Raw genomic sequence first — 23,312 nt, 5'->3', positions numbered from 1 at the left:
ACGCTGACTGACAAAAGGAACGTTAGAAGCTATTAAAGGCAACGTCAGTAGACACAGCGTGAACAAGGCTCGAGGTAGTTGACAAAAGCGTATAACATTAAATGCGATGCTGTACGGAACACGCAAAGCATTAAATGCACTCAACGGTCATCTTCTCCAACGCCTATATATATGAAGTTCTGATGAGAAGCAAGGTTAACGATTCTGAACAAAACAACTCATATTAACTTGCTGAAACACTGTTCTATTCGAAGCTCAGAATCTTCATCTTCATCAAAGCTCACTACATTGCTGTTGTAATATATTAGTGAGATTAAGCTTAAACGTTAAGAGAAATATCACAGTTTGTGATTATAGCTTTTAAGAAGCAATTGTAATACTCTTAGAATTGATTACATTAAGTTGTAAGGAACTAGAGTGATCGTGTGGATCAGAATACTCTAGGAAGTCTTAGAGGTTATCTAAGCAGGTTGTAACTAGAGTGATCGTGTGGATCAGAATACTCTAGAAAGTCTTAGAGGGTATCTAAGCAGTTGTTCCTGGAGTGATCAGTGTGTGATCAGAAGACTCTGGAAGACTTAGTTGCTGACTAAGTGGAGAACCATTGTAATCCGTGCGATTAGTGGATTAAATCCTCAGTTGAGGTAAATCATCTCTGCGGGGGTGGACTGAAGTAGTTTAGTTAACAACGAACCAGGATAAAAATAACTGTGCAATTTATTTTTATCGGTCAAGTTTTTAAAGCTACACTTATTCAAACCCCCCCTTTCTAAGTGTTTTTCTATCCTTCAATTGGCATCAGAGCGCCGGTTCTAAGGTGCAAGCACTTAACCGTGTTTAGAAAAGATTCAGGAAGAGAAAAACGCTTCAGTAAAAGATGGCTGATGAAACTGCAAAGTCTACATCTACATCTGGCTCTGCTGAGCAACACAACGGTAACAATGGTTATATTAGACCGCCGGTATTTGATGGTGAAAACTTTGAATACTGGAAAGATAAACTGGAAAGTTACTTTCTTGGTCTAGATGGTGATCTATGGGATCTTCTGATGGATGGTTACAAACATCCGGTAAATGCCAGTGGCGTAAAGCTGACAAGGCAAGAAATGAGCGATGATTAGAAGAAGCTTTTCAGGAATCATCATAAATGCAGAACTGTTTTGCTGAATGCTATCTCTCATGCTGAGTATGAGAAGATATCTAACAGGGAAACGGCCTATGACATATATGAGTCCTTGAAAATGACTCATGAAGGAAATGCTCAAGTCAAGGAGACCCCGTTTTGTTGAGGTGTATGAGGACAAGATGTTTGGTGGAGAATACCATTGCTGGACATAAAAGTTTGAAATTGTTGGGATAAGTATTCACGAGCATTATCACTTCTTAAGGTACGAATAGACACACCAAACTGAGTTTTTATTTCTTTATAAAATTTTTCAAAAATAGAGAATAATTCAGATCTATTTTTCATTAAAAATAACCATGTGCAACGTGAAAAATCATCAATAAAGGTGACAAAATATCTAGACTCAAGTGTAGAGACAGTACGTGAGGGACCCCAAACATCAGAGTGAACTAAAGCAAAAGGGGATGAAGCTCGTTTATTGACTCGATTTGGAAATTGACTACGAGTGTGTTTCCCTAACTGACACGACTCACAATGTAAATTAGACACCTTCGATAAACTTGGCACCAACTTCTGTAGTTTAGGAAGACTAGGATGACCTAACTGAGCATGGATAGTGAGTGGGGAATCTTTGGCTGAGCATGCCTGAGATGACATTGAGAGGTAATAAAGGCCTTGAGACTCACATCCGACGCCAATCGTCCGTCCCGAATTCCGATCCTGCAGGGTAACATTACTATTAGTGAAAGTGACAGTACAATCAAGAGACCGAGTTAAACGACTGACTGAAAGTAAATTAAATGGACAATTAGGTACATAAAGAACCGAAGTAACAGAGAGAGAAGGTAGAATTTTAACAGTACCAATCCCTTCAGATCGGGTTTGAGAACCATTGGCAGAAGTTATAGTAGGTAAGAAACCCGAGGTAGAGAGGGAAGTGAAAAGATTTTTATTACCAGTAACATGATCAGACGCACCAGAATCAAGGACCCAGGATCCAAGAGAAGATGATTGAGAAAGGCAAGCAGATGAATTACCAGTGTGTGCAATCGAAGCAGTATAATCTGAGTTCTGATAATTTTGATACCACTTGAGAAAATCATCGTAGTTTGGCGTAAAGTTCTGAGTAGCCATGAGTATCAGATCTGGAACAGTTGCACGGTGGCAAGTGGGTAGCCGGAAGGTTGCCGGAAACAATAGCAACAACAACAAATGGCGGCGGCAACCGGAGTTATGACACGGCAGTGTATGGAAGGCAAACCGGAGTTATGACACGGTTTGCCAAAAAATTTCTCACCGGACGACAGTGGGTCAACCGGGTAAAGCACGGTAAAGATTGTCTCTCAGTAGGCTCTAGATACCATGTTGAAATATGAGAGACTAAGAGACATTTGAATAAACCGTGTGTTTTGTAAAGCACTACGGAGACTTTATTATATATAGAGAGATTACAACTAATTATATGATATAGTCGATGTGGGACTATTCTATATACAAATATTATTAACACTATATATTTACAAATATCAACAAAGTAAAAAACCACGAGACCCTTATGCCACTTAATATCTCCACTATAATCAATAATGGGTACAAGTAATTTTCTCTCTAACACTAGTTATAGGCATACATAAACATCATCAAGATCTACAATCAATTTTGCAAAAAAACAAGAATCAAGAGAGACAAAAAAACCCAAAAACACCAAGAAATTCGCACCTCACAACTGGACTTGACAAACAGACTTAGAAAGCTCAAAATTTGATCTCCGCCATTCAGAATGTACTCCTATGAGTAACGAACACTCTGCCAAAATTTTAGGATGATCCAACAGTTGAGTTATGAGAAAACTCCGATTTCGTGGGACTATTCGCAGCTGAAAACAAGCCGCAAGAATTGATGTGGTTGTTGTATTTTTCATTCTTCTCTCTTCTTTTCTTTTGCTGTTTTTCACATACTTAACCCTGTTTCTCTTTGTTTGATAATAAAAAACGCATACACACGCATGAGCTAATAACCCACATTCATATGGGCCACTCCAAATGGGAGGGATAAGCCAACAAACTCCCCCAACCAATTAGTTGAAAGACAAAACTCAAACTTTCCCCTAGGAAACACCTTCATCGGCATATTTGAACCATTATCATAAGTTTGAATCTTCTCAAGATCCATTAACTTGGAATCTAATGCATCACAAATCCAATGATAACAAACATCAATATGTTTCGACCTTGAGTGAAAGGAGGAATTCTTTGATAAGTGAATGAAACTTTGATTATCACAAAACAAGACATACTTTTCTTGTTTCACACCATGTTCCATTGAAAAATTTCTCAGCTATAACAACTCTTTTGACGCTTCTACAACATTTATAAACTCGATTTCGATAGTTAAGAGTGCAAGACACTTTTGCAACTTTGAATGCAAAGCCACGACTCCCCCGACAAAAGTCACCATATACCCAGATGTGGATTTTCGATCATGTAAGCTTACGGCTAGATCCGAATTCATATACCTAACCAAAGTATGCTTCTTGCATCCCAAAAGAGACAAACAAACCCAAAAACACCAAAAAATTCACACCTCACAAATGGGCTCGACAGACAGACTTAGAAAGCTTTGTATCCGATCTCCATTGTTCAGAATGTACTTCTACGAGTGATGAACACTGTGCTAAAGATTCTGGACGATCCAACGGTTGAGTTGTGAGAAAACTCTAATTTTGTTGGACTAGTTGGAGCTGAAAACAGGTTGCGTGAATTGGTGTGGCTGCTGTGTTTTTCACTCTTCTCTCTTTTCTTTTGTTGTTTTTCACTTATTTAACCCTATTCTTCTATGTTGGATAAAAACAAAACCATATACACACATGAGCTACTAACCCCATTCATTTTGGCTAGTCCTAATAGAAGGGATAACCCATCAGAATCAACTACTTTTTCCTGCCTTAAACTCTCCTAGCTCACTACGTCACTATTAAAAAATCACAATCAGTTTAGGATCTGAAATCATCTCCTGAAAAAACCATTGCAAAGATCTTATTTTAATTGAAAGATTTATTCTAATTTGTTAATGATTGTATGGAGAAGCTTGTTGAATCCTATTTTTTCTCTTTTGTAGAAACCGTTGCAAAGATCTTTTCATTGAAAGACCAGGACCAGGACTACACGATTGCTGAGGAGATTCTACTATTGTTGGTGTTGATGGCTCTGACCCTGTTGGTGTGTTTACTGTTTCTTGCACTTTTTTATTTGCCATCATTAAGATTGATTTGGCCTGCACAACATTCATAGTAACCCATTAATTATTATTGTTTCTCCAAGAATACATATGCTTTATTGGTCACATATATATTATAGGGTTAATGAACTTTTTCGTCCCTTTAAATATTTCAAATTTCGTTTTTAGTCCCTCCAAAATTTTCCTTCAAGAAATCGTCCCTTCAAAATTTTTCTTTCGAACTATTGGTCCCTAACGTCAAATTTCGTAGCTAATCAGTGGCTAAAGTCGTAGCTAATCTCTAGCAAATTTGACGTTAGGGACCAATAGTTTAGACGAAAAATTTTGGAGGGATGATTTCTTAAAGGAAAATTTTAGAGGGACTAAAAACGAAATCTGCAATATTTAGAGGGACCAAAAAGTTCATTAACCCTATATTATATAAGATCATATAGAATCATAAAATTACCTGAAATTCTGTGACATGAGTAACACACATCTTGCCATCATAGAAAATAGTCAATGGCTGTTGCTGATTTTGCATTGAACTCTTATCATTATCTGCTTCTTCTTCAACCCTTCAATTAAGAAAGATATTAACAAAGAATTAATTCATGACCTATAAATGTTAAAAATAAAACAATAAATTAAATAAAAAAAATGAACACTTACATGTGATGGTTTTGATTGTGATTGCTATCAGAAACATATTGAGGAAAAAGGCAGAGTTCTAAGTTGCAGTTCCTCCTCATCTTTTCAAGAGATATATATCAAGTGAAGATGTGAAAATTTTGAAGGTATAAAGATCAAGAAGAGTACCCTATATATACAAATGTTGAAGTTAGGCGCAGCTAGAATTGAAAGTAGAAGAGAAGTGGAAAAGGACAGACACTAACGATCAAGTTGCTGTGTCTTGTACTGCTGTCTTACAATTACAATTAGAGCATGTTTTTAACGTTTTTTTTAAGCTTAAAGTTTTGTCACGTGTTTGCGTACCGCACACGAAACCGCACACCACAACTAAGTGAACACTCGTGTCGGCATCATGGGATCATAATAAAAATGATTTTTGTAATAATATTTTCTTTGGTAACATGTATTTTAATAAAATTCGTATTCATGGATTCAGACTAGTAACTTCTTATTCACCGACAGGCTATTGCATGTGCAAGGTTGTTAGTCACAGGGTTGTCTGTGTAATGTTAGTCACCGGCTATTGGCACGTTCAATTGTAATCTGATTGGTTATAGTGGATTAAGACCTTGTTTAAGGCAAAATCACCTCGAAATGGTGGACTGGATTAATTAGTTTGAGATTCTCTCAAGTGAACCAGAATATATATGCACTAGTACAAAATAAACAATATAATTTTAACATTTACACCCAATATACTAAAAACGGGTGTAATTAAGAAATGCAGTGGCAATTTCGAAAATAAAATATCATTTTAAGTATTAGTACGTGACAATTTACACCTTATTTATTTAAAACGGGTGTAAATTAAAAATATTATTATAATCAGATCTCAATTACTCCCGTTAAATTTAAAACGGGTGTAAATTTAAATGGACTAAAACAATATTTAATTTTATAACTCAAAATATTAATCTATTTCATTAAAAACTTATTGTATAACATGTATTATGATATATGAAATATGATATATGAAATATGATATATGAAATATACTATGAAATATATGGAAAAGAAACAGAAAATAATAAGTTACCAACAATGCCCAGTTACAACGAACGTCAAACCGGAAAAGCGATACTTCTCCTCTTAAAAGTGCTTATCTAACGTGTTTTTCAATCTCTTCCTCGACAAAATCCAATCCACTGCAGAGCATGGTGATTAATGGAACAAGCGAATGAGAATGAAATTAAGAGAAACGAAAGATACATGAAGATGATGCCGACGCAGATTCATGATGGAATTCGGTACGTGCGTTTTTTTCAAGTGAACTTCAGTTTCAATCTTCTTCATCTCTATTCTTCGATTGTGTTGTGTGATTGTTGTTCAATTATGGTTTATTAACGAATTCGTCATTTCGTAACATGCACACCAAATGTTCGGTGAAATGCCTGAACTCAATTCTTTCTCTTTTTTGTTTGATTACTTCAGCCTGAATGCTCAACATCAACAACACGACACTATGTTCAATATGATTCTAATGACAGACACTAAACATGTAATTTAGGTCGATTCCATTAGTAACAGTATCACATCTACATAGCTGAAGTGCTAATTGAGAGTTGGGTTTTGTATAAAAGTCTTCACACACGTGCACACTCATATTTTGTGAATCTTTGTCTTTGGGATTGAAATTCTTCACTGCTGCTTGCAGATAACTCCACTACCTGGTGCTTGGCCACAGAAGCCTAGTTCTGCTACTTGCCCTTTCTTTGGAGTCGAGGTCTGTTAAGAAAACCAAATTTGTTCATTTTATCATATATAGTGATTTTTTTCCCTGCTCTTTTTTACTACTAGTAGTTCAGTATGCCAATTTCTCTGACAAGTTATATTGTTATTTTAGCCTGTCATAGTGGATGAGAAAGGTGTTGCGATAGAAGGAGAGTCTAGTGGTTACTTGTGTGTTAAGAGATCATGGCCAGGGGCATTCAGAACTTTGTATGGCGATCATGAACGATATGAAACAACATATTTCAAGCCCTTTGCTGGCTACTATTTCAGTGGTGATGGCTGCAGCAGGTTAGTGTTCCTAAACATTTTATACTCATATACTTTGGAGTCTCGCGTTAGTATCTTTGAATTCAAGTCTAGGCTGTGTAAATTATTATTTTGCAGCCTTCCTTCAAATACAGGAAAAAGGGCTTTTGAAAATGTGTGGGATAATTAATTATGTTCTATGCACTTGACTTTGTTTCAGGGATAAAGATGGATACTATTGGCTTCCTGGGAGAGTTGACGATGTCATTAATGTCAGGTATTCTTTGAATTCCATAATCTCTTTCTAGTGATTTGTCAATCCTGGAATTTCATTCTTCATAAGTGCAAGCATGTACATATGAATAGACATAAAATTCATTTATGATGTTTAAATTTGATACTCTTGATATGTGCAGTGGCCATCGTATTGGGACAGCTGAAGTAGAATCAGCTCTAGTTTCACATCCAAAATGTGCTGAAGCAGCCGTTGTAGGCGTGGAGCACGAGGTATAACTTAAATAACAATCTCTCACACGTATGTTCAACTTCAAATGTGATTTTTGTGCATCAAAGAAGTTATGCAGTTTCTATATAGCATCAACATGTTATTACCGTCTGTCTGAAATCTGAATCAGCTACCGTTACTACTGTAGGTTAAAGGACAGAGTATATATGCTTTTGTTAGATAAATTTTTCTTGTATCCAATCTTCCCAAATTTGTTCCTATTGCTTTTCCGCATCTTCTTCAGATTCTTTTCGTTGTGCGCTATGTCAGCATTCTGTTCACAAAAATTGTTTCTTTAAGTATAAAAATGTCGCTCCTTGGTCTTATTCTTGTATGGATTCTGAGTTTTCTGTGTGTGTGGATTGCTGGGTTCCTAAACATGTGGAAGTTTCTAGGAGAAGAAGTATGAGAAGTTTAAGAAAATTAAAGAGTGGTGTGGTTTTGAAAAAGGGTAGGGTTGAGTTAGAGAAAGAGGGTTCTAGGGTTTTGAAGGGTGGAAAGATGATCAGATCTATGGAGGATGTGGTTAAAGATGGTAACTGTAAGGTGAAGAGGAAGATTGAAGCGGTTGCTAGGACTCGAGATGTGGTGGCGAAGGGAGGTGTGGTGGGTAAAAGGGCTGTTGAGCTGGGGAATAGGGAAGAAAGTACTCTGAATCTGCCTCCCAAAATGGATTCGGTTAAATTTGGTGTTGAAGAGATTGGGGAAGAGACGTTTAGGAAGGGGAGGGAAGTTGTTCTGATCGGCTAATAAACTTAAGCCGAGAAGATTGGGGATTGGAACTTGATCGCAAGCAAGGTGATTCTGCATCTCATGAGGAAGAGCTGAAAGATCGTTATTTCTTGAAGTATTTTAGGAGGAGGCCAGATCGTTATCACTTGAAGTACAGTAGGAGGACAAATCGTTATTTCGTGAAGTATAGTAGGAGGAAATCAGATCGTTATATCTTGAAGTATAGTAGGAGAAATTGTTTAAAACCAAGTCTTAATAGCCTTGAGAATCAAGATTTGATTGTGTAGATTCCATTCAATTACATATCCAATGCTTCATGTCATTCATGTAATGCTACTTTACAATAATCAGCTTTTGAAAGCTGATATTTCAGAGATCTGTCGTAAAATGGAATTGGTACATAATTGTTCTCTTGTTATTTTTCTTAATTAAAATTTGAAGCTGTTGTTATTCACATTGTCTATTTTTATTTCTATCTTATTTTCTCTTATGCTCTTACTTTTACTTTCAAACCAATGGGAAAGATGAACAAAGGCCTAATAAAGAATGTAAGTTATGCAGACTGGAAAAGGAATAATGATTAGAAAATGTATCAGTAATTTCATCGATGAAATGATAGTAGGCAATATGGTGCCTTCTATAATGCTGGAAGTAGAATTTCGTATACTTGATCACAGTTTGACAATATTTCATTTCAAGGTACCAATTATGTAACTGGTTTTAACTTGATTCTATATGTTTCATTGAAGTTTAGCTGTATGATCTTTTAAATCTTTACCCTTCTTTTTGCTTGTTGTGATGTTTCATTAACTAAGCCCGATTTTACCCTGAAATCAATTCTGGTCTACCTTATAAAATGTTCATAAATGAGTCTTTGACAAGACTTCAGATAAATGTTGGATTATGAAATTAGCATTCTGATTGAGTAGATAGCTGGAACCGGAAGTGTTTCAGTAGTTTTTCATAAGGTTGACTGCTATTTTAATGTGAAGTTGTTTTCAACTTTATATGTTTTCATTTTAATAGTGATGAAATGCTTCACTTTTCCTGTCTTGATCAATGGTTGCATATAATGGTTTTTACTTTTTACTGACATGTGCTGTATTTTGAACCTAATTTATCTTGATTTTTTACTCTTATACTATTGACATTGTTTTTTTACTGTTTGTCAAAATTACTCGGTATCTGTGTAGTCTAAACAAACAGAATTGTTGCTGGGATTGTTTAACCTCTGAAAACTTGAGCTAAAATGTGAAGCTACTGATTTTATAGACACTTGTGTATCATTCAGCTTCTTGCTTCAAGAGTTGAGACCACATATATTTTGCCATTCATTGGATTCACTTACCTTAGGTAGTGACAAATTTGGAGAAATGGAAATAAATTACTCTGCATTTTAGACATGGTTTGATTGCATGGTTAACTCCTTTTAACCATTCTATTTATAGACTAGATGTTTTTTGCTTACCTTTCTCTGTTTTTCTGCCATAAGAAAATGAGATCTCAATATTATTGATGGCTGTTAACTAATTTTTTATTCTCTTAGGTATGTTTTCCTAATTTTCTATGTAGCTGACCATAAAGTTTCTTACTAGTAGTACTATATCAATTTCAAAATGGTCACAAATTTCAAAATCAAAGAAGAAGAAAACTTATATATGAAGAAACTTAATGTAAGGTTCTTACCTTTACCTTCTTTGTGAAGTCGTTAAAATTTCACCAATTACATTCAAGAGTATATTTTAGCTTAATATATTGTGATATTTCTACCTGTTCAATTCAATCCATCTTGTTTTATTGCAGAACATTACCTATTCAGTAACATGAAATTGTCCTAGTTTAAATCTGTTTGCTAATTTGCATATATTCTTGTTCAGGGTTCGATGATTTTGGACCAAAGCATTTCCATTTCACGTTGGGAAGCTTATACAGATGACAATAATTGGAACAGGCATAACGTTGAAGACAATATTACATGCTCTCAAGTATGCCTTAAAACCCTTCCTTAGAAAGCTCTCTTACTTTTAGTTTGACCAAAGTGAGAACTTAAGTTTTTATTTTGTTACATTTTTAAAAATATTCATAAACCATGCTATCAACTTGAGTCACTGGTTGATACTCTGGCAAATACACACGAGAAATTATATTAGATGAACATAAATTTCAACCATTGTTTTCTTCTCAATTATCTCAATCCCTTCCCCAAATGTAACTTGGAGTCTGTTTGAATTGACTTGTTTGAACTAATCTACTAGCATAAGTGTTATCAAATAGCGGCACCATGGTCGCTATGGCGGGTGGTTTTTGAGCTCACTACGATGGTAAATATTGCAGGTTTTTCCGCTATAATTTGCTATAATGGTGCCGCAAATAGGCCAGTATATAATTGCAGGTTTTTCCGCTATAATCTACTATAATGATAAAAACATGCAGCCCGTGTCCGTCGATTAATTCTTTCCATGAGTTCCGATTCAACTGGAAACTATAATTTGAGTTTGAAGATAAGATTATACCCGAGAAAGTAGTTTCAATTCATTACTTACTCGGTGAGTCATTCTTTTCTGTTAATTTTTCTGTCTTGAGTTCTATATACAACTTACTAATATATATCTAAGTAATTAGTCGATAAAAAAATCAAAGTAATTACTATAGTTGAAATATTTAATATGTTAGTGAAAACAGTCTTACATGATTGTTCTTGGTTTTTTTTTTACAGTTATGTTTGATTGATGTGCATGTAAATCTGAAAGATTTGATCATATCGACTCTTAAAGAGGCTTTTGAGGTCTTTTGCAACAAAGGTGTTGCTGGAAACTCTAGTGCAGAACTTCTTGCCACTTTTTGTGATAACATTCTCAACAAAGGATGCTTTCATTATTTTATGGACTTTGGCAGTACATGTTCAACAAGTTAAAGCTTCATGTACTCATTTTAGGGATTGACAAGGCTGGCAAAACGGTAAAAAAAATTTAACCTCGTAGTTTTTAAGAAATTAGAGGTTTGTTGTTTGGCTCTGAATTGCTATTTAATGAATAATTTTGTAGACTTTGCTTGAGAAGATGAAGTCGGTGTACACGAACGTAGAAGGTCTTCCTCCGGATCGAATTGTGGAAAGCAATTGCTTCTCCAGGGCGTGGTATTTTGGCCATGGATGAATCCAATGCTACATGTGGAAAGCGGTTGAATTCAATTGGACTAGAGAACACCGAAGCTAACCGTCAAGCATGGCGTAAAATTATATATGAAGAAAGTGTTATGACTTGGTTAAAATATAATTTTTATGTGTATGATTTTATAGTACTTGAAATATTATGAATGCACATGATATTGTATACTTTTTGGTTAATATTAAAAATATTTTGACTTAGTTAAAATATGATTTTATAGTATTTGCAATATTATGAATGAAAATGAAATATAACTAAATGGTCTATATGAAATAGGGTGTAAATAGATTTAAATATAATATAATTGTTCATTCATAAATGACATATTTACACCCGATTTTTATTAAAATAGGGTGTAATTAAGAACATATCTACACCCGATTTTAATTAAAATAGAGTGTAATTAAAACGTAATTACACCCGATTTTTATTAAAACAGGGTGTAATTAAAACGTAATTACGCTCAATTACACCCGATTTTTACTAAAACAGGGTGTAATTAAAAATGTAATTATGTCCAATTACACCCGATTTTTATTAAAACAGGGTGTAATTAAAAATGTAATTATACCCAATTACACCCGATTTTTTTATTAAAACAGGGTGTAATTAAAAACGTAATTACGTCCAATTACACCCGATTTTTATTAAAACAGGGTGTAATTAAAAACGTAATTACACCCGATTTTTGTTAAAATAGGGTGTAATTAAAAACGTAATTACACCCGATTTTTGTTAAAATAGGGTGTAATTAAAAACGTAATTACGCCAAATTACACCGGATTTTTGTTAAAATAGGGTGTAACGTAGAACATATTTACACCCGATTGTCGCGGGCGAAAAATCGTTTTGTTCCTCTTTTTTGTGGGATGAGACACCTGATGCCTTCTTTGGGCTCGAGTGCTCATAAAAAATGATTTTTCTTTGTTTCGACCAAACTTTTTATTGTTTCCAAAAGAGGAAAAGGAAAAAAGCTGCAATAACCTAAAAGTGGGGGAGAGATCTTGGGTAAGAGGGTTGGTTATACGAAGGGAAGGTATTAGCACCCATCGTATCTGTAGTACTCTACAGGGTTCTTTACTTTGTTTTTCATTCCATATTATTGAGAGGTTCTTGTGAAATAGGTGGGACCTAAGGTGTTTGTTTGATTATGCTCGCAAAGATCATCGCGATCCTCTGCATACATATCCCCTAGAGGGAATCAGAGCATCTGTAGCTCGGGGTCTACGGGTGCTAAGGTTTGAATGGTTTTTTTGTTTTGTTTTGCTCGCCAAGGATCGACCTTGTGCCTACGTATTCTCAAAGGGATGTTGAGAAAGTCAGAGCAATCGTAGTTCCCACTTATGCTAGTGGAAGCAAAGGAAAATAGACAAATGTCGTCTAAATGCTAGATGTATCTAATCTATATCATCACATACATCTGTTTGATTTTTGTTTGTTTGTTTAACCAGCCTTGTGGCAAAAACTTTCAATGAAGTCAGCCTTGTGACAAAAAGTTTTGATTAATCAGCCAGCCTCGTGGCAAAAGTTTCAATGAAGTCAGCCTTGTGACAAAAACTTTGATTAATCATCCAGTACGGTGGTAAAACAGTTTGATTGATTAGCCAGCCTTGTGGCAAAAAAGTTTGATTGATTGATTGTTTGTGATGATATATAAGAGATACTCCTAGCATAGAGATGAAAAATGTCTAATCTCCTAGGGTATTTGATTTGGATATTGGGGATGCTTATAAGAAGCCCGTGGGTCCTTGTACGAAGCCCAAGAGGAGGCTATCCGAGGGTCCTTGCATTGTAAGCCCAAGAGGAGGCTATGGGGGGGACAATCCAGGGTCCTTGCATTGTAAACCCAAGAGGAGGCTATGGGAGGGTCACTCGTTTGTACAAAGCCCAAGGGGAGGCATGGTATAGTTGGTTTGAGCTCTTAGAGCGATTTCACCGGGAAACCATACTCTATGTCCTAACCTAAACTAGGGAGATTCTTTGCACGAAGCCCAATAGGAGGCTATGGGGAACCTAGTGTTGTACTAAGTTGAACAAGCATATATAACACAATCACAAGTATGAACAAATACAAGCAAATATGAACAAGTACATGAACAAATATGAACGAGTATGAACAAGCACATATATACGACAAAGTGTGTGTATATAATGGAGTTTATGAAGGAAATATACCTGTAAGCATGATCCATTTGTATATACAGGGCTCGGGACTTATACTCGAGGAGAAGTCCACTTGAGTTTATTCAAAGCTATGTAAACAGGTATTTACAAAGGGGCTTGGGACTTATACCTACATGGAGGCCCATGGTATATTTTTTGGGAAGATTTAAAGAAACCTTCATTTTTGGTTTGTTATTCAAAGTTAAAAAACAAACTGATCGAGATATGTACAAAAAGGCGTACAATGAAATACCTAATTTCATGTACTGGAATGGGTATGTACAAAGGGCTTGGGACTTATACCTACATGGAGGCCCATGGTATTTTTATAAAACATGGTTGATTGTTTTATTTACAGACGCGAGGTTTGAAAAACTGTTTGAAAGTTTGTTTTGAAAGAGTTTTCTGTACACAGAAAAATTTGTATAAAAGGAAAAAAGGAGTGGGTCTTATACTCTCTAATATTCGAGAGGCCCCACTTCGTTTTGAAAATCAATTGATCAATTAAAAAGATTTAATCAATAGTTTCAAAAAGAAATGGTTTATTGTTTTTGAAAAGAATCGCGATCGCTCGTTTTAAAACGATTTGAATTTTAAAAGAAATCAAATTAATCAAGATAAACAAAAAGATTGTCTTCAATTAACATTTAGATGTTTAGGGTTTGCTTCAAAAAGTATTTACAAATGATTAACTTGAAAATCAAATGAAAAATAATATTTAAAAGTATTAAAATTACTTAAAAACAAGTCATTTTAAAACTATTAAAAAATGTATCAAATAAATATTTTTTGATGATTTTTTTGATATTCTTAAAATATATATATTAAGTGAGAGGTATGCAAAAAATGAATAAAAAATGAGTTAATTTGGTTAGTTAAATAATTAATTGAAGTTGTGAAGAAAATCAAAGAAAATAGGGACTAAAAAAAATTGGTTTTGTCTCCACAAGGGTTTGAACCCACAACCTCACGCTCACCACTCAAAAACATGACCAACTGGACCACGCGCGTGGTCTGTTTAGTATTTGCAACGAATCAATTATATTTTTGAATCAACTTCTAATTTCAGTTTCAAAATCTGGCGCCAAGAACACATACCCAATTCAAATTTGAAAATTCTGAAAACTGAATTGTTTGGATCGAGTGAATAGCCTATCTTGCTCGATTTTTCACCAGGAACATGATGGTATCATTTAATTGCATTTATTTTATCTCTAAGGCTATCAATTTTCTGATGAACACGAAGAACCCTAATTTTGAGTTTCAATCTGAAATCGTGTGTGTGCATGATAAGTTGCAATTGATTGAGGGTTAATGATCCATACATATGCAGAAACAAGATGGCATGGCAGTTTTTCATTTATGATGCATGTATGATAGAGTTTGAAGTTCAAGTGACTTACCTTCAAAAACGGCCAAACTGGAGATTTGATTCTTCAATATAAGTGTTACAGATGCTTTGTATCAATCTGGATAGCTACAATGATGATTATGGAAGGTGTCTGGATGTTTGGAACAAGCTGAATTCATCTGAGCATGGCCATGGCACCCGAACTGCAGTTGCTTCAAGTATGAATCGAATTTGAAGATGGAGGTGTTTCAGATTGCTGGTGAGTGTTTGGATCATTCATATGAAGTATATGGATGGTATTAGGAGTGTTAGTTTGGACAGATATGGCTTGGTATGGATTTTGGCATGATAAGGTTCAATATATGCAATTATGGAAGTGAGGTAGTGATTCTGAGATTTGAGGTGTTTTTGGGTGTATGAGTGATTCAAACACATCACATTTGACATTTAGAAGTTGTGGGAAGCATCACTTTGTTCAGAACTTGCAAGGTTTGGAGGCTGGGATTTCTACCTCTTTGAAACTTAAGAAACTTGCAATTCAAGAAAGAAAGAGAAAGCCTATAATTTGTGAGACTTTGGTGTGAATTTGGAAGTGATTTGAACCTCTATTTATAGGCCAAGGATTCTGAACTCAGAACATTGCAACTTGCTTCTTCTTTGGTGATTTGGCACTTAAAGGATAGAAAGGAATCTTACCATTAAATGCATATGGTTAAAGTTACTAAACCATGGTTAAAATTGGCTATGCTTCTTATCTCTTTCCCATCTGTCTCAAATCAGAAAATATCTTCCAATTATTGCCTCTATGTATCATTACTTGGTCCATTTGGCAATTTGGCTCATAACTTTGGCAAAATGACTTGAAATTTCAAGTGAAAAGTTCACTAATGGCAAAATTCAAAACCATAGCTACACTTCAAATTTTTTCATGCTCTTGGACATTTTGGAAAGCTCATGTTACACACTTCAAAACCCTAGTTGAAAGTTTCTTCAAGATCCTTAAGGAAGTGGGTGAAAAAGATCCATGAACTTTGAGAAAAATGAAGTTTTAAGTGAAATTTTCAAAAGATGCCAACTTTGAAGCTCCATATCTCTTAAATGGTTGATCTTATGGAAAAAAATTATATGTGTCAAAGTTGTTTATTGGATCAAAATCTACAACTTTCATGTTGGAAGTTTTTTTCAGTTTGTAGGTGAAATTTTGAGAAATTCCCTTTCAAAGTTTGGAAAAAACCATTGAAAAACACTTAGAAATTTTTCTAAGTATGAAAGTCAAACTTTTGACTTTTTGATTCTTGATTGATTTTCTTGATTTTTCTTGATCAAATGACTTCTAATATCATATATTGATGATTAAAAACTTCAAAAGTCATGGTTGACCAAAATTCCCCAAAAGTCAATGGTGATCTTGTATAGTTGACTTTTTCAGACGAATCGCGTTTCTGGAGTTTTCAATGAAACAGGCTATCCTCATCAAATGAATGGTATGAATGGATCATATTGAAGCATTAGAGGATATTGAGCCATGGTTTGAGTTGTGGCACCATGTCCTGATTAAAAAGTCAGTTATTCAGTGAATCAGGTCAAAACCCTAATTGTCGACCAGATGAAATTGATGACTGTGGATCTTGAATTGAGATGTAATTTCCATTGGATGTTGTCATAGGGATTATTGGAAGATGATTGAAACCTTTGATTGACTCCCTGGGGGTTTTTAGGGTTTCCCAAATGTGATCCCTGATTTTGGTCCCTGATAGTTCAAAACCCTGATCTGAGGATTTGCCTGATCAATCTTTGTGTAGGAGATGTTATGAGCCAATGGATTAGGTCAAAATGATGCACTTGAGGTCTTGATATCATGTCCCAAGCCATTAGGTCAAATTCTGAGCAAAAGTCAGGAGTGTGCAGTCTTCAGTCAAAACCCTAATTTGGTTGATTCAGAGCCTTTGAGCTTGTTGAAATGAATCTCTGAGGACCAAATGTTGATTGTAGATGAAGATGATTCATTTGAGATGAAGGGATAACAAAACCCTAATTGATTGTTACTTGTACTGATGAGTGATTTCTTGATTTAACCCTGCTGAGTCACAAGTAGCAAACACAAGCTATGCAATTTGTTAGAGATGCAAATGATGCATATGCAATGATATGAGGTGGTATCTTAGGTCAAAAATTGGGGTATGACACCGATATTCTTAAAATAGGGAGTAATTACGAACGTATTTACACCCGTTTTAAAATAGGGTGTAAATGCGTAAGACATTTCTCACCCTGTGGATATACACCTGATTTTTATTAAAAATAATGGGTGTAAATTTAATAAAAAACGGGTGTAAATTATTCTTTTTGTACTAGTGATGGTGTTCATTTATTTATTTAATGTTTAATGTTTTCTAGTTATCAGATGCTCAAAGAAGTATTAACTTTCTAAGAAGGCAAACTGCTTCTGAGAAATGATAAGCTTCTGATAAGCGAGAGCTTATAGCTTCTGATGAATAGCAACCCCGTAAGCTTCCGCGCGAGAGTTTTTAAAAGAAAGAGAATTATTGAAAATCCAATTCAATCCCCCCTTTCTTGTGTTTTTCTCCACCTTCAGTAATTGCTATAACTCCTCAATAGTGCAAGTTCCAATCCAAGTGCTTATGTTATTAATTTGATTTGTTTTAAACATAATAGTAAGTAATTCCTTGTAGTCCATATGCTCCAGACTAATCACTTTCCCTTCAACAAAATTCTTGATTAGTTGGATAACAAGATTCTTATTCCAGCCATGTTGAATGAGATATATGACAATATTCAAATCAACACACTGTAATATCAAGACATTATGTTTGACATTAAAATTCTTCAACTTGTGTTTTATCAGTTTAGATAAACTTCTTCTTGTTTCCCTAAATTCAACTTCAACAGTATACCATGAAGCACATACTTGCTTCTCATTGATCCAAAAACATATATTGTTCCTTAAGCCAAAACATCCATCAACATTAGATACTTGTTCATTGAATTCAATGATGTTCCCTTTGTTAGAGTGTCTTATAGTCAATTTCTTGAAATGTAATATTTGTTCTTCAGTAGAGTGACCTTTGTTGGGTTGAGAACTTACTGATTCAGTGCTTGTGAATTCATAGATTTCATCCCTTAATACACCTTTAGTTTGCATACAAGATGTTCCAACATTATCTGTGACATCCATATTTTCTTCAGTAATTGAGACATCAAGTACTGCACTTATGAGTTCCATTGTAACTCTCTTTCTAGAGTGAAACACTCTACAAGCTCTGCCATATGTAGAGTAACCCAAAAATATTCCTTCATGTCTTATGGTTTCTTTGTTAGTCAAGATATAGAATTTGTTTCCAAAGATATGAAAATGTTTGACTGTAGGCTTCTTTCCTTTCCATAACTCATAAAGAATGGTTGAAGTACCTTCTCTCAAGGTCACCCTGTTATTAATATAGCATGCCGTAATCCTAGCTTCATCCCAAAATTCTTGTTGCAGTTTCTTAGCATGAAGCATGATTCTAGTTGATTCTTGTATTGCTCTAGTCTTTTGCTCAACAAATCCATCTTGATGAGAAGAGAATTCATAACTAATACCTTTAGAATCACAAAATTCGAGAATTTTGCATCCTCAAACTCTTTGTCATGGTAACTTCTAACTTTCATAGTCATCCCATTTTTCTCTTCTTGAATACTTAGACACAAATCTTCAAGGACTTCAAGGGTGTCTGACTTTTCTTTCATAAATCTTATCCAAGTAAAACCAGAAAAATCATCTGTAACCACATAGACACACTTTTTTCCACCCAAGCTTTCTATCTGCATTGGTCCCATTTTGTCCATATGGAGAAGTTCCAAAGAGTTTCAAAGGTTCGGTTAATATTATCGACTATCAGCCCTGTGATAGACATGTTTAATAATATAACCAGAACAAAAGGTTACCGACTACCAGCCTCGTGATAGCGGTTTTGAAGACATGATCAATTATCAGCCGAGTGATAAAATGATTCTGGAGACTTTGCTTGGGAAATTACTGGATATTCAGCCTTGTGAACAGTAATAAGGCCCTGATTGTCAAATGGTCTTCACGATTGATTTCCTAGAGAGGAAAATCTTTTGAAAGAAACATAAACTGCTCAGATGATGAGGCTATCGTTTATGGTTCGTTTTTCTCACGACTCTGTTTGAGGAATCGGAATTTGGATCTTTGGTAAAGACAAGGTCCTAACCAAGAATGAATTGGAAAGAGACAGTCAAACAAGACTTTGTACCCATGAGGAATGAACTCAACTGGGGATTTTCTCCTTTGTTTTGAGAGGAGAAACTAAAGCAACCTTCTTCCACGAGGAATGATCTCAGTGGAGAACTGGAGAAAGAAGATATTCTTTTCTGCTTATGGGTGACAACCTACTTGGATAGATGACACGCCCATATCTGTTTCTTTTTTCCTTTTTTTCCTTTTTTTTTTCGGAATAGATATACCCTGAACAAGTGATTATTGAAAAATGCAAGAATGCATAAATGATGTAAATATGTATGAATGATGAATGTCATGAATGTCGCATGCATGCTGACGAAACTGACAGACAATGAAGTATATACTGGAGATGGACCAACGCCGCAATACAACCAGATACTTGGTAAATGTTCTTCAACACGGTGTAGATAACACAGGTGATGAATGATGTTGTGTGCTTTAAACTTCTCTGGGGAAGATAAGCATCTTTTCTTATTAAGATGGAAGAACTTCTTCACTGGAGATGGAAAATCTTCTTCACTGGGGATAAAAAAAGCTTCTTCTATCATAATCTTTGATTCATCCTATGGAGATAGCTGTTGATGTTCCTTCTGTTGTTCACAACTCAAAGGAAAATTTCGCTTTTATTTTGAAAAAGAAAAGTGAAGTAAATTCATTTAAAACTTATTTTTTGCTTTTTTGTTTCAAAAGTGAATAACACAATTAAAGCGTCATTTTGCAAGCTGAAAGAAATTAAAGATTGCAAACAAATGGGCACAAGGCTCAAATTTATTTAATAGGATGGAAATCAGCTAAAGGCGTGATTCCATGGAGTATTTACAAAAGTTGGAAATGGTAATTATGTGGAAAAGGCTACATTGAAAGCAATAACCACTATCCCCTTAACAACTTTGAGTTCCAACTGTGCTTGTTGCTTCAGATTGGCGATGATTTGTTTGAAGATCCTTTGATGAAGAAGACTCCTCAGGTGACGAAGTACGGACTGATGCAGTTACTTTGTCATTAATCCCTAATTTTTGCCTAGATTGCCCTTTCAGGTTTTCAATCTACCAGGATGAATTTTTTCTGTTTATTGTCTCTAATTTTTGCCTGGACCGCCCTTTCGGGTTTTCAGTCCACCGAGACGCTCATTTTTGCCTAAGTCGCCCTTTGCAGGTTTTCGACTTACCGAGCCGTTCTTTTGTATTTTTTAGACAAAGTATTTCTTGACTGCATCAGCATTCACAGGATATGGGAGTTCATCACCATCCATGGTTGCAAGAGTCATGGCGCCGCCAGAAAATGTTCTTTTGACAACATACGGGCCTTCGTAATTAGGAGACCATTTGCCCCTAGAATCTGGTTGAAAAGACAAGATCTTTTTAAGCACGAGGTCGCCTTCTTGAAATTCACGAGGTCGAACCTTTTTGTTGAAAGCTTGTTTCATCCTTGCTTGGTATAACTGTCCATGGCATAGAGCAGTCATACGTTTCTCTTCGATTAAGTTCAACTGATCGTATCTGCTTTGACACCATTCAGCCTCTGATAACTTGGTCTCCATGAGGACTCTCATTGATGGGATTTCAACTTCTACGGGGAGCACAGCTTCCATGCCGTATACTAGAGAAAAGGGAGTTGCCCCTATTGAAGTACGCACTGAGGTACGGTACCCATGTAAAGCAAATGGCAGCATTTCATGCCAGTCTTTGTAAGTGACGACCATTTTCTGGACGATCTTCTTAATGTTCTTGTTGGCGGCTTCCACGGCGCCGTTCATTTTTGGTCTGTAAGGAGAAGAGTTATGATGCTCAATCTTGAATTCCTTACATAATTCTTTCATCATCTTGTTGTTCAGGTTTGAACCATTATCAGTAATGATCTTGCTGGGAATACCATATCGGCAAATGATGTTATTCTTGATAAACCTCACAACCACTTGTCTTGTAACATTGGCGTAAGATGCTGCTTCGACCCATTTGGTGAAGTAATCAATTGCCACTAAGATGAAACGATGACCGTTTGAAGCTTTCGGTTCGATCATTCCAATCATGTCGATACCCCACATGGAGAAAGGCCATGGAGATGAGAGAACGTTGAGTAGAGTCGGTGGCACATGGATCTTATCTGCATAGATCTGGCACTTGTGACATCTCTTCACGTGTTTATAACAGTCAGATTCCATTGTCAACCAATAGTATCCTGCTCTTAACATTTTCTTGGACATTGCATGCCCGTTTGAATGAGTTCCAAAGGACCCTTCATGCACTTCATGCATTAACATGTCTGCTTCGTGTCTGTCCACGCATCTGAGCAAAACCATGTCGAAGTTTCTTTTGTATAGCACATCTCCATTCAGGAAGAAGCTGCCAGAAAGCCTCCTTAGAGTTTTCTTATCTTTGTTTGATGCCCCAAGCGGGTACTCTTGAGTTTGAAGGAAGCGTTTGATGTCGTGGAACCACGGTTTATCATCGATGACTGCTTCAGTTGCAAACACATAGGCAGGCCTTTCAAGGCGCGTAATTCTGACTGTAGGCACATCATTCCAGTGACTGACTTTGAACATGGAAGACAGAGTAGCCAAGGCGTCTGCCATTCGATTCTGATCTCGAGGTATATGATGCAATTCAACCTTGTTGAAGAAAGTCAACAGACGTCTTGCATAATCTCTGTAAGGAATCAAACCAGGGTGGTAAGTTTCCCACTTGTCTTTGATTTGGTTGATCACGAGGGCTGAATCTCCATATATGTCGAGGATCTTGATCCTTAAGTCAATGGCTTCTTCGAGACCCATGATACAAGCTTCATATTCTGCGATGTTGTTGGTGCAATCAAATAGCAGTCTGGCGGAGAACGGGATATGAGTACCCTTGGGAGTGATGATGATTGCCCCAATTCCATTGCCAAAAGCGTTTACTGCTCCATCAAAAATTAGGCCCCATCTTGATCCAGGCTCAGGACCTTCTTCAGGTAACGGTTCGTCACAATCTTTCATCTTCAAGTACAAGACGTCTTCATCAGGAAAGTCAAACTTGAGAGATTGATATTCATTAATTGGTTGATGCGCCAAGTGATCGGCGAGAATGCTTCCTTTGACCGCTTTTTGAGCACGGTATTCAATGTCATATTCGGATAACAGCATTTGCCATCGGGCAATCCTTCCTGTTAAGGCAGGCTTTTCAAAGACATACTTGATCGGATCCATTTTGGAGATTAACCAAGTAGTATTGTTGATCATGTATTGGCGGAGACGTTTTGAAGCCCAAGCCAAAGCACAACACGTTTTTTCGAGCATGGAGTAACGAGACTCACAGTCTGTGAATTTCTTACTCAGGTAATAGATGGCATGCTCCTTCTTACCGGTTTCATCTTGTTGTCCAAGCATACAACCCATGGATTCTTCCAACACGGTAAGGTACATGATTAGCGGTCTTCCTTCAACTGGAGGAATCAATATTGGTGGTTCTAACAGGTACTCTTTGATACTGTCGAACGCTTTCTGGCAATCTTCAGTCCATACAACCCCTTGATCTTTGCGGAGAAGCTTGAAAATCGGCCCACAAGTAGCAGTCATTTGAGAGATAAATCTGGAGATATAGTTCAATCGTCCGAGAAATCCTCTTACTTGCTTTTCAGTCTTTGGTGCAGGCATCTCTTGAATAGCTCTGACTTTGTCGGGATCTACTTCGATACCTCTTTGGCTGACAATGAAACCTAAGAGTTTTCCAGATCTAACCCCAAAAGTACATTTGTTAGGATTCAAGCGAAGCTGGTATTTCCTTAATCTTTGAAACAACTTCAAAAGGTATTCAATATGTTCTTCTTCTGTGCTGGACTTGGCTATCATGTCGTCCACATAAACTTCAATTTCTTTATGCATCATGTCATGAAAGAGAGTAGTCATTGCCCTTTGGTAAGTTGCGCCTGCATTCTTTAATCCAAACGGCATCACTTTGTAGCAAAAGGTACCCCATGGGGTGATGAAAGATGTCTTCTCCATGTCTTCAGGAGCCATCTTGATCTGATTATAACCGGAGAACCCGTCCATGAAGGAAAAGACGTTGAACTTAACAGTGTTATCAACCAACATGTCGATATGTGGTAATGGAAAGTCATCTTTTGGACTGGCCTTGTTCAAGTCACGGT

The 23,312-nt window shown here is 36.1% G+C and overlaps 1 protein-coding gene and 2 long non-coding RNA genes across 3 annotated transcripts; 2 read left to right on the top strand and 1 right to left on the bottom strand.

Moving 5' to 3' along the window:
• Positions 1–1,986: 1,986 nt before the first annotated feature.
• LOC131595553 (protein TIFY 5A-like) lies at positions 1,987–5,180 on the bottom strand. The gene is made up of 3 exons (XM_058867922.1): positions 5,014–5,180; positions 4,811–4,919; positions 1,987–4,398 (listed from the first exon to the last, which is right to left on the bottom strand). Exons 1-3 carry the CDS (start codon positions 5,091–5,093, stop codon positions 4,192–4,194), a joined length of 396 nt encoding a protein of 131 aa, XP_058723905.1. The 5' UTR covers positions 5,094–5,180; the 3' UTR covers positions 1,987–4,191.
• An 813-nt stretch (positions 5,181–5,993) lies between these two features.
• LOC131595555 (uncharacterized) lies at positions 5,994–6,943 on the top strand. The gene is made up of 3 exons (XR_009281943.1): positions 5,994–6,281; positions 6,689–6,757; positions 6,878–6,943. It is a non-coding gene; the product is annotated as an uncharacterized LOC131595555 (long non-coding RNA).
• A 761-nt stretch (positions 6,944–7,704) lies between these two features.
• On the top strand, positions 7,705–11,686 carry LOC131595554 (uncharacterized). Its single transcript, XR_009281942.1, has 5 exons — positions 7,705–9,921; positions 10,126–10,233; positions 10,583–10,794; positions 10,965–11,206; positions 11,293–11,686. It is a non-coding gene; the product is annotated as an uncharacterized LOC131595554 (long non-coding RNA).
• The last annotated feature ends 11,626 nt before the right edge of the window (positions 11,687–23,312 follow it).

Source organism: Vicia villosa, linkage group LG4 (assembly GCF_029867415.1).
Source record: "Vicia villosa cultivar HV-30 ecotype Madison, WI linkage group LG4, Vvil1.0, whole genome shotgun sequence".
Classification (NCBI taxonomy): Eukaryota; Viridiplantae; Streptophyta; class Magnoliopsida; order Fabales; family Fabaceae; genus Vicia; species Vicia villosa.
The sequence above is the reverse complement of the archived record's forward strand: the minus strand, read 5'-3'. Positions and strand labels throughout refer to the sequence as shown.